General features: G+C 39.3%; 1 protein-coding gene across 4 annotated transcripts in view; it reads left to right on the top strand.

Annotated features, from left to right (window-relative positions):
• Window positions 1-939: 939 nt before the first annotated feature.
• The window catches only part of HOMER2 (homer scaffold protein 2), a 160548-nt gene continuing 149644 nt past the window's right edge, over window positions 940-11843 (top strand). For 2 of the 4 annotated variants that reach the window (XM_007479233.3, XM_007479232.3), the window contains exon 1: window positions 940-1134. In XM_007479233.3, the coding sequence (XP_007479295.1) occupies window positions 1130-1134 (5 nt within the window). In that variant the 5' untranslated portion in view covers window positions 940-1129. Of the gene's footprint in view, window positions 1135-8066; window positions 8340-8442; window positions 9188-11843 lie in introns of those variants that run through there. The other 2 variants (XM_016428259.2, XM_016428260.2) reach the window with 2 other exon arrangements.

Raw genomic sequence — 11843 nt, 5'->3', positions numbered from 1 at the left:
TAGAAACTTGTACATAGCCTTTAGGAACCCAGGGTCATTTCCATGCCATGGGGTGGCAGCGTAGGGTTTAATAAAGATGCTTAATAAATACTTGTTGAAGTTGGTGCAGTGGAAGTGACTAGAATGAACATCAGGGCATCAAGAGGTCTCGGATCTATGCCTCCCTGTACCACTAACTTCATCAGACAAGTCACAGTCTTTATGGGACCTTATTTGCTTCCATTGTTAGAAAAAATAGATTGGTCTAGATCAGGTATTCTTAAGCTTTCATGTGTGTTTTATGGGCTCCTTCTTAGGGTACCGTTTTGTTGCCTATATTCTTAATCGAAGGAGATGTTAAATTTCATTTAGAGATTATTGAAAATAAAGATAACATTTTTTCAGTCCATGATCACGGACCCCCAGAAATCCATCCCAGCACCTCTAGGGGGTTTGTGGACCTAAGGTTCAGAGCCCCTTGTCTAGATGATGTTTAAGGTTCCTCCCAACTCTTAAATTCTGTGGGTCTGTGTATTCCAGGCTAGATGGCAGAGGAAGAGATGCCAGCAATTCAGGTGTACAGATCACTAGAGTCATTTGGCCGAAGGCAGCAGTGAATGAAAGTTGGTGCGGTTGGGGTGCGGCGTCAGGAATTCTTCCCTCTCCTCAGAAGGGAGGAGGGATGAGTGTGTGTGTAGCCCGGCATGGAAAAGCCTCCTCTTTCCTTTCTTTTTTTCTGCCTCCACTAGGCAGCTGCCCGGTATGTAGGGTACGGGGCTGGGGCTGGTCCCCAGCTGGGTTAGGGGCGTACAATTTTTAGGAGACCAGGCACACCACCACAGCCGCCCGAGGGACTCAAGGTTATGTAAGGAGCGGGAGGGAGGGAGAGAGGGAGGAGGCAAAGAGAGGGAGGAGGCGGAGGCGGAGGCGGAGGGAGGGAGGGCTCGCCGTCGGAGCGCCCAGCCGCCCCGCCCCCGCCCTTGCCAGGCGGCGGCCCCACAGCCCAGCCGAATGGAGCCGCGCCGGGATTGAGTAGCGAGCAGACTAGGAGCCGCATGTGCCAAGTTCGGAAGCGGCTGGAGGAGCTCTTCAACAAGAAGCGAATGCCAGAGAGTCCCGTCGGAGTGGGTGGCCAAGCAAGCCTGCAAAGATGGGGTGAGTGCAGCACCGGCTCCTTACCTTCCTCCCTGCCTTCTCTCTCCTCTAGCCCCCTTCTTTTTTTCCTTCCCCCACACCAACCATTCTTTCTCCATATACTTCCCACTTTCCCCTCTTCTCTCCTCCCTTTTTTCCTTGACTATTTGCTCCCTTTATCTTTCTCCCTATTTCGGGACTCTCACCTTCTACTCTCCCCAGTGCCCCATAGTGGTACACTGCTCTTCTCAGCTTGGAGCTCGCCGGGCAGCTCCAGGCTGGGGTGCTCGGTTGGTTCTCCAGCTCTGATCTCCCTCTTGGGGGCAGGTTTCTGACCCAGCCCTCGTTTATCGATTTAGTCCCCCCAGTTGCTTCATTCAGTCCTGTCCACCCCGCTTCCTTGAGTGGGCGCCGCGGGGCTCTCTCTGGAACTGAGCTCGATTGAACAGGGAAGAGGAGCCGGGAGCGGGACTTGTTGGGGGGCAGAGAATCATCATCTGTGGAACTTGGGTGCCCTCTGCCTAGGGCCTCTCAGAAACTGGGAAAGGGGTGGGGGTGGAGCTGTTAATGTAGAGCCCGCCGGAGGAGTGAGGCATTGCTAGGCAGCCACGGCTTTGGAACTGGACACATGGGAAAACTGGGTGGATTTTCCTCCTGTCTTTTCTGACATATCGAGCGCCTACAAAACGGGCCAGGTGGTGATGTGTTGCAGGCTGGGCTGCTGGGGCACTTACTGATTGGATGGAGTGGTCGGGTGTGGACACCAGTGTAAGAACGACTAGAAAGTTAGTGGGGGAAATACTGCCAATTCTTCGATCTTCAGGAGTCGTAGTCTGGTCAAATTTAAGCTCAGGGTGTTTAACCGTAGAGTGTAAAGAATTTTGTTGCTATAATTTTAGTGATTGATTTTTATTGCAATCAGCGTGGAAATCAGAGTTTAGATATTTAAGGGGGAGAAAAAGCACCCTCCACACTCATAACCACAACCCTTCACTCCTCCCCCCCCCCCTGCAAAAAGCAACTCGAAGAACTTTGCACCCACTTGGAGTTCATTAAGGATGAAGATTCAAAGTGCTAGGCAGACTTGGCTTTGAATGGCGGATTAAATAAGATTAATTTCACAGGTGTAGTTGGGGTACTTTGATGCTGAATTGACTAATCAGTATGCGTATACAAACTAATTAAAAAAAAACAACCTGTATTTATTTTCATCTCCTCTGGTGTAGCTGGGTAGGAGCCATGAGTCACAGTCAGTCAGCACTGACTACAAAACACTACATTACTACGACCAATACCTTCCAATTGTGCAGCAATTAGCTTACACAGCTACTTCATACATTATCTCATCAGATCCTTATAATAACTCTAGGAGGTAGGCAGGGCAGCTGCTATTATCCCTACTCAGTAGATGAGGAAACCGAGACTGAGGCTAGTTAAAAGGATTCTCCCAAGATCATAATGCTAGTAAGTCTTTGACTGATGGTTGGAATCCAGGGCTCCCGGTTTAGAAAATATGGGTGGTGTCCAGTTGTATCGACTGTTAGTGATCCAGCAGACCATACTGTCCATGGAGTTTTCTTGGCAAAGATAGTTTGCCATTTCCTTCTTCAGTGGATTAAGGCAAATAGATCCAAAGTGATTTTGCCTAGGATCCCTCAACTAGAAAGTGTCTGAGGCAGAATTTGAACTCAGGTCTTCCTGATTCCAGGCCCAGCCCTCTATCCACTGAGCCCCATGTTAAAATAGGAGCTAAAATAGATCAATTTCCTTCTCAGTTTTATAATGGAGAAAATAAGAGCAAAAGCAGGGGGAGAAATGGAGCCTTCCCAACTTAGAACATTATTGGTAAAAGTCTATAAAATATATATGCAAATGTATGCATGTACATACCAGAATTTCAGGAAATAGTCCCTTTATAGGGACTTCTTTTTTATTTCCTTCATGGAATAGTTTTTCTTTTCTTTTTTCTTTCCTTTTTTTTAAAAGCACTTTCTGTCTTAGAATCATTATCTGGTATTGGTTTCAGAACAGAAAAGTTGTAAAGGGGTAGGCAATAGGGGTTATGTGACTTTCTTGGATCACACAGCTAGGAAGTGTTTGAGGTCACATTTGAACCCAAGATCTTCCACATCTATGGAGGCCTTGGTTTTCAATCCAGTGAGCCACCTAGCTGCCTCCTAGGCAATCTCTTTTTCCAGTCAATAGTTCCTTAGAGTCTATGTATTACTCCAGTATCAAGTTGGACCTTAGTACATTTTCCCATAGAAACAATCATATAAAAATAGTGTTCAAAAGGTTTATAGTATTCTCCTCTTCCTCCTCAATTTCATAAAATTACCAGCCAAATGAATTGGTGTGTATATAAAGTGATAAAGATTGCTGGAGTGTCCACCTGAGTGGAGGGAGTTTTAAGGGAAAGATAAGGGACAAGAGACTTTTATGAGGGGGAAATGGTGAAGAATGAGTAAGTGGGCTATTCTAATAGGTTGATAGTGGTTTATTTATCCCATTGGTGGTGTTTTTCATATATAATAAATTGATCAAGGTTGAGTTTTATGCACATGACTACTTTGGTCAAGAAAGCATTGAGTGGATCAGTTCTATGAAACTATATGGCCTCTCCATTGCCTACACAATGCAACTGAGCAAGGAGCATTTTTGCATTTGGGTAATTTCTCTGTAGTCCCTTGACAGAAGATTGGCTATGTACTATTTTTAAAAATCTAGTTTATATAGTGTAGCAGGAAACTTTAGAGGATCTTGGATTCTAGAATTGTTTTTGGAAGAAGGGGGTAGAAAATAAAATTTTAAATATTGAAAAGCTAGCTAGAATCTAGTACCTAAAGTTTCTTTTCTTCAACTCCTCATTTCCTTATCTGAATCATTAAAGTCCTAACTAGTGGTAAAAGAAAAGATAGATAGTTGTATACAAATTAAGATATTTAGCAAAAAATCCTAAGAAAAATGCCAGTACTTCTTTTTTGTGTGTTTGAATTACCTGAAAATTTAAAATAAGTTTTGCTTTGGGCAATTTGTTTAGGAATTTTAAAATTCATTATATTTAAAATTCAGATATCAAATACCACCTATTACATAGTTATAAGTAAACAGTAAAACAATTCTTCTACTAGGATAGTTGGTAGCACAGTTGATGGACAAGTCACTTAACCTCAAGTGCAGCTTTTTTGTCTTAGAATTTATATTAAGACAGAAAATAAGGGTTTAAAAAAATCTTCTACCTATCATTTCTACCTGCCACCTTCCTCTTTTGGGGGTGGGAAGGTAGGGGGTCAAGGAGGTGGGAAACAGATTGGCCACATTTCAAAGTCAAATAGATTCTATCTGATTCTTAACAGAAAATTTGGATAATTGGAAGAGAGAAATGGAAAAATGGCCATCTTGAGAAAAAATTGTGGTATTTTATGCTTTGCATCTTGTGTCACAAAGATTTTGTGAAAACATAGTTAAGGTCTTAAATAACTATTTAAGATTCCATGTCTAATATGGTACATTAAGATTTTTAGGTTTTGCATAATTTCCACTTATCTCCCTCCACCAAAGTTATACCATTTAAAGCTTTAGGTAGAGCATCCCTTGAAAATGTCCCCAAGAAGGTTTTAAAAAAAAACAAACAACTATTATTAACACAGTAGTGATGTTAATGCTAGCTTGGAAACTATAATAGCTACCCAGGCTGCTTAATGCTTTTTAAAGAGTTTGCTAAACAAGCAGCCTCAAAGAAAACCAAGAAACAAAAAAATAATATTTGGATGCAATTTTCTTTTAATGTCAAAGTCAGACTTAGAGTTTTTATTGTGATCTTGTAATTATTGAAGACTGTTGGCCAGATCCTGACTATGTTTATGTTTTCTTTTTACTCTGCCATAGAAAAATAAGAAAAAAAGTTTGTCTACCATTATGATTTAGTCGAGTCCATTTTGTTAATTTTTATGAACAAGACTATTTGCATATCCTTTATATACACCTTTTTGGGGGTGGAGTGTTCACCACAGATAGCATTGCAAGTTAACGATGACATAATCTTGGTTATCTGAAACTATGGGCTTCCTTTTCAGTAATGTTATACTTTACCTATTGACTTTCCTTTAATGAACATTGCTACCCTTTTAACTTTCCATTCTTTCCTACACCCAAATGTACACTATTGTAATTTTTTTTTGATGATTATATTCAGATACAATATTGTTGGGTAATTTTTTTCAATTTTATTTAGTCACTTTAGAATATTATTCCTTGGTTACAAGAATCATATTCTTTCCCTCCCTCCCCTCCACCCACTCTTCCCGTAGCCAACGTGCAATTCCAGTGGGTATTACATGTGTTCTTGATCAGAACCTGTTTCCATGTTGTTGATGTTTGTACTAGGATGTTCATTTAGAGTGTATATCCTCAAGCATATCCCTTTGATCCATGCATTCAAGCAGTTGTTTTCCTTCGGTGCCTTTATTCCCAGTGTTTCCTCTGAATGTGGATAGTGGTTTTTCTCATAGATTCCTCCAAGTTGTTCAGGGTCACTGCATTGCCACTAATGGAGAAGTCCATTACATTAGATTGTACCACAGTGTATCAGTCTCTGTGTACAATGTTTTCCTGGTTCTGTTCCTCTCACTCTGCATCAATTCCTGGAGGTTGTTCCAGTCCCCATGGAATTCCTCCACTTTATTATTCCTTTAAGCACAATAGTATTCCATCACCAGCATATGCCACAATTTGTTCAGCCATTCCCCAGTTGAAGGGCATCCCCTCATTTTCCAGGTTTTTGCCACCGCAAAGAGCACAGCTATGAATATTCTTGTACCAGTCTTTTTCCTTATTATCTCTTTAGGGTACAAACCCAGCAGTGCTATGACTGGATCAAAGGGCAGACAGTCTTTTAGCACTCTTTGGGCATAGTTCCAAATTGCCCTCCAGAATGGTTGGATCAATTCACAACTCCACCAGCAATGCATTAATGTCCCAACTTTGCCACATCCCCTCCAGCATTCATTACTTTCCTTTGCTGTCATGTTAGCCAATCTAGGTATGAGGTGATACCTCAGAGTTGTTTTGATTTGCATCTCTCTGATTATAAGAGATTTAGAACACTTTTTCATGTGCTTATTAATAGTTTTGATTTCTTTAACTGAAAATTGCCTATTCGTGTTCCTTGCCCATTTATCAATTGGAGAATGACTTGATTTTTTGTACAACTGGTTTAGCTCTTTATAAATGTGAGTAATTAGACCTTTGTCAGAAGTTTTTGTTATGAAGATTTTCCCCCAATTTGTTGCTTCCCTTCTAATTTTGGTTGCATTGATTTTGTTTGTACAAAACCTTTTTAATTTGATGAAATTGGGTAATTTTTAAAGGACATAATGATGTGATTTTTGTCTTCCCAGGACTGTTGTGGGCTTGTTGTTAAAAAATACTCAGTTTTAAATTATCTACAATTAGGAAACAATTGACTTCTTATCCATAGCTTTTCAAGCAAATATTAGTTGTGTTTCTTCTTTTTACCATCACAGATCATAAGAGAATAAAAAATGCAGCAATACTTGGCTTAATGTAATAGTAATCCTGAAGAGTTCTGTGTACATCAAGTCAGTACTAAGTGGCTACTATGTGTTAGCTACTGTGCTAAGTGCTGGAGTTTCAAAAAAATGGTAACAGACGGTTTCTGCTCTCAAGGAACTCACAATTGAATGTGGGAGACAGCATGCAAATAACTATTAGAAACAAAGAGTATGCAGAATTAATTGGAAGTAATCAGCCTAGGGAAGACTAGAATTGAGAGATAAGGAAAGACTTCCTGTAGAAGTTGGGATTTTGACTGGTACTTGAAGGAAGCCAAGAAGATGAAGAACAGTTCAAGGGAAGGGGGATAGGAAGTGACAGTGAAAATTCACAGACATGGGAGATAGAAAATTTTGGTTGAGGAACACTAAAGAGATCAGTGTTACTGCATCACAGAGTATATACTGGAGGAAGGGGGACGGAAGGGATAAAAAGACTGGAAAGCTGGGCTTGCAGGCAAGTTAAGAAAGGATTTGAATGCCAAATAGAGGATTTCATCTTTGATCCTGAAGGTGGTAGGGAACCACTGGAGTTTACTGAATAGGGTGGTGACATGGCCAGACTTGTGCTTTCCAAAGATCCCTCTGATAGATGAGTAGAGGATCAAAGTGGGGTGAGAGAGAGAGAATGAGAGAGCACAATGTGTGCAATGTGAGTATGAGTATACATTCACTCTCATTTCAAGTGCATTAAAGGGACTCTGTCTTTAAAGGATTCTTATAGTGAATCCTTAGGCAATGGTCTAAGTATTCGCTGGTTTCCCAGATGCTTAGTGTCCTTATATTGATTGATCTCTAGTTATCCAAAGCCTTTTTTAACTGAGTTGTATCACTCAAGTTTATATTTCCCAGGAATATGCTATGTTCCAAAATTATCTCTCCTTTTCCCCTTCCTATAACCAAACTTCCATTATCTGCTGAAACTACTAGGTTTTTGTAAGAGTATAAATCTGATTAAAATAATTAATACTGAAGTATAATGATTAAAAGCTACCTATCCCTGAGTGGGTGGGGCAGGGAGGTATTTGAATTTTAAAAGGAACTTGATTCAAATGAAAATTTGGTAGCTTGTTGGAAGACATGTTTTTGAGCTGGGAGCCTTCTCATGGCCCTTGTCTATGGCTGCCTCCTCCCATTCCTGACATGCCAGAAGAACAGGAATCAGCAGTTTGGCACCCCATTTCTGAAAGGTTGCCAGTCCCTATTCTAGCCAACTGAATAATATTGTCCTCCTCTGAAAAATTATAATCTCTCCTTGAAAAAGATGGATAAATCTTGAAAAAAATTATCAAAAAAATTATTTCATTTACAAAAAGAAGCCAGTAGAAAAAGACATTTTGAAAATGCCCTTTTAAAGATGTTAAACCATAAAATGTCTTTCCAGACTTAGAATTTATGGAAGGTCATAGTAGGGATATTCTAGAAGCCAGCACCTGTTTGACTGGGAGGCTGACCTTAGATGACCTCTATTGTTCCTTTTTTCACTTCTTTGAATCTATGATTCTCTGTTTCATCGTTGGGGAAAAAAGTCTTTTGTGGGCTTATTAACAGTTGGAAATACTGTCAGTTGGGCAGTTTCAAGTGTGGGTGCACTTTTGGACATATAGGATAAAGAATAATTATCACTCATCTTATTGTGGATAGTCTGGAGAGGTAAGATTATATAATAATTACTTCGTTAATATTCATTGACCTCTTTTTCATCTCCCACCCCAATCTTTGTGTCATTGTCCTTTTGCTATAGACTGGCAATCATAGGTCTATCCTGGAAATGGCAGAAGGGGTTTGGGTTGAGAAATGCCACCAAAACTTAACGTTATGCTTGGGCTGTACCAGTTGTCTGATTTTTCCTTTGAATTAGATCTTAAAACACAAATGGGAAATTTAGAAGGGAAAGAGATCCTAGATATAAAGGTCATCTTTAGTCATTGTATGGCTCTGAACTTGGGAGTGGTCCCTTAAATAGGAAAAAAATACATATAGGCATATACTAGAAAAACTATTCATTATGGAATGCATTGAATTAAAAAAATAGTATTTTGACCCATATCATGTTTGCATTTTTATTATAAACATAGTAATTCATCTTAAGCTTTGAATTATGACTAGTGGAAAAGAGAAGCCTTAGAAGATCTAACACAATTATGCCACTTAATGGTTTATAATTATAGATATCACTTAGTAAATGGGAAGGGATTGTTTTTCAGTTGTTTCAGCCATGCCTGGCTCTTTGTAATGTCATTTGAGAGTTTTTTTGGACAAAGATACTGTAGTAGTTTGCCATTTCCTTCTCCAGCTCATTTTACAGATGAGGAAACTGAGGCAAACATTATTAAATGATTTGCTCAAAGTCACACAGGTAGTGTCTGAAGCCAGATTGGAACTCAGTCTTCTTGACTCTAGACCAGATGCTGCATCCACTGTGCTCTTCTAGAATCATCCAAATCCAAAAGAGGAGGCAGATTGTCAAAGATTAATGATGATAGTGAATCAAGTTCCAGGTACCCAAATTATATCTCCTTATTTGATTAGAATGATCAGGGTAAAAAGCAGAATGTTATCTGAAGGAAAACAGTAGTGAATATAGATGCTAAAGCAATTTATTAACAGAAAAATCTCTATAAATGTTTCAGAGAAGGCAAACCAGGGTTAAAGAAACATTTCCTGATGCACTTATGCATGATAATTTTCTTCTAAGAAAGAAAAAAAAGTGAATTTCCTTGGTGAAAGGAGAGGGAAGAAAATTCAAAGCAATACATGTAGGAGGAGACAAAAAGAAAATCAATGTATATTGGAGGAGAAAGAAGGAAAAATCAAGAATATCATGTTTTAATTTTAGGACAGAGAGAGGATTGTCTTTTTTTTCTTTTTTTTCCTTTCTTTCTGTGCATCTAAATAATTATCCCCAGAGGCTGGGTGAAGATCTACAAAATTGTAAGGTGAACTTCTCTCACAAAAACTTAAAAAAAAAGTGTCAAATAAAAACTTTTCATTGGAAAAGGAAATTTGTTTATTTTCATCACCTTATACTTGGCATATAAAACATGAACTACAGTAGAACAGTATAACTATAATAAGAAAAACATTTATTAAAAGGATCTTTTTTTCAGATTAGGACAATTTTTGTGCCAGTGAGGTGCTATCTTTATACATCTTCATTATATGCTTTACTTTTTCAGATATTTGAAGATAATTTTTCCATCTCTCTTCTCCTTCTTCCTCCCTTCTCCAAGTCTTCCTGTTGCTTGGTTAACTCCTCAGTTCTCTCAACAAGAAGTAACAGTTTGGGGAAATTGAGTCCCAAGCATGTGAAAATCTGTTTTCTTATATTTTAAGTATAAATGTTCATTACCTGGAAAATATAGCGTATACCTCTGAATTGTATTTATAGGTTTTGGAGGTGAGTACTGGGAGTTTGAACCAGCTGTTGTATGTTTCTTAGCAGGGTATGTGTTGTGTGGGAAGTTTGTCAGGGTTGAAGATTCTGCTGAATGCATGATTAAATCTCCTGCAGCTCTACCTTCCAGAGCTGTTAGTCATATTGTATCACTTTGGCAGATAGAATTTATTTAAACTATATTTTGGAATTAGTTTGTTAGAATATAAATATGCTTGTGGTAGAACACATTTAGATGGTTGTCAAAAAACTAAGGAAAGTTTTATTCATAATACTGGTTGATGGTCTGATTATAATTCATCTAAGGAACAGGGAAATTTGGTTTCATACCAGTCTCCTTGCTTTTCTTTCCTTTTTTTACAAAAAAAGCTTTGTCTGGGCATTAAAAAAAAACCCATTATGAACAGCAAGAATAATTAAACAGTGATTCAAGGCTCCCAAGGAAGGGTAACAGGATCCTTTTTACGGTGGAGCTAGTGTCTCCTATATTGGGAGCTGCCTGTTGAATACTTAAGTCTTAAAATGTAAATTTACATTATCCATGAAACAAAAGTGTAATATGGCTACTGATTTTTTTCAAGGGAGTGGATGGCATTGGGCCCATAATATTATTGACATAGTAAATTTCCAGGGGGGAAACTCCCTCAACTAATGAAGATCAATATCAGCTTTGTACTTGACAAATTATGCAGTTGCTTGGGGGCACTGACAACTTAAGTGGCTTGCTTGGGGTCGCATAGACATGCTTTAGGCCAATCAGATATGATTTATTGAGCATCTACTATACCTGAAGTACCAGAGGTGCATGGTGTGTTCTGGGAGAAGTAGCATCTCTGATATGAGGGCTTGCTGAGCCCCTTTCAGGTTTGCTCGTCCACATCTATCTTTCACTTACCTCTCCCTTGTGGCTCCAAAAAGTTGTAACATGTGCAGGGGTCACATAACAAGTAAACCATTTTAGCAGATGGACTAACCCATGTTGAGGGTAACTGATGAGCCTCAAACTTGTTGGTGAATTAGGGGAGTGTCTGCCTCAAGCAGTGTAAAGCAATGTGAATACTTCCCCCAGGTTTAATTAGCGGATAAAAACAATTTGTTTCAATGGCCATGAAGGCAGCTGCAGCAGGTGCAATGGAATGCTTACTTACATCTTGGTCAGACATCCGAGATGCTATGGCCATTTACTGAATGCCAGGCCATTGTCAGTTATCCTGACTTTTGTCTTGCCGCTGGATTTGGATGATTCTGGAAGAGTAAGTAGAGTTGACGACTTTGTCCAACTCTTTCTCCCTTAAATCTAATTCACTTGTAAGTCAAGACATCACTCCATAATGCCATTGGACCTCTTTGAATTACTATTAGAGTGGATCCAGTTGAGTCTTTGTGCTATCAGGAGCCACGAATGACAAGTCATGGTCATCATTTTTGACATCAACCTGAAGGAAGAGACCAGCTTCTATTAGTTGTATTCACAACTGTCATTCATAGGTTTGTTCAGGTCTTTTTTGAGTCCCTTTATTTTCCACCAGGCTAAGTACTGAATTCTATACCACTTATTGAGGCAGTGAATACTCTAAGTTCCTCACCTGCTTGTGGCAAGTGGATCCTGTTGACTTTAGGAGTTTATAATCCAATGGAGAAAATGAGAGATAACATAGGGGCCAAAAGTGATATATAAGAGTAGAGACAGTAGCTCTGTATAACCATCACATACTGTCAAATGGGATTCAAAGTCTTATTTGTTTCCAGTTTAGCTTACT

The sequence above is a fragment of the Monodelphis domestica genome, chromosome 1 (assembly GCF_027887165.1).
Source record: "Monodelphis domestica isolate mMonDom1 chromosome 1, mMonDom1.pri, whole genome shotgun sequence".
Taxonomy (NCBI): Eukaryota; Metazoa; Chordata; class Mammalia; order Didelphimorphia; family Didelphidae; genus Monodelphis; species Monodelphis domestica.
The sequence above is the reverse complement of the archived record's forward strand: the minus strand, read 5'-3'. Positions and strand labels throughout refer to the sequence as shown.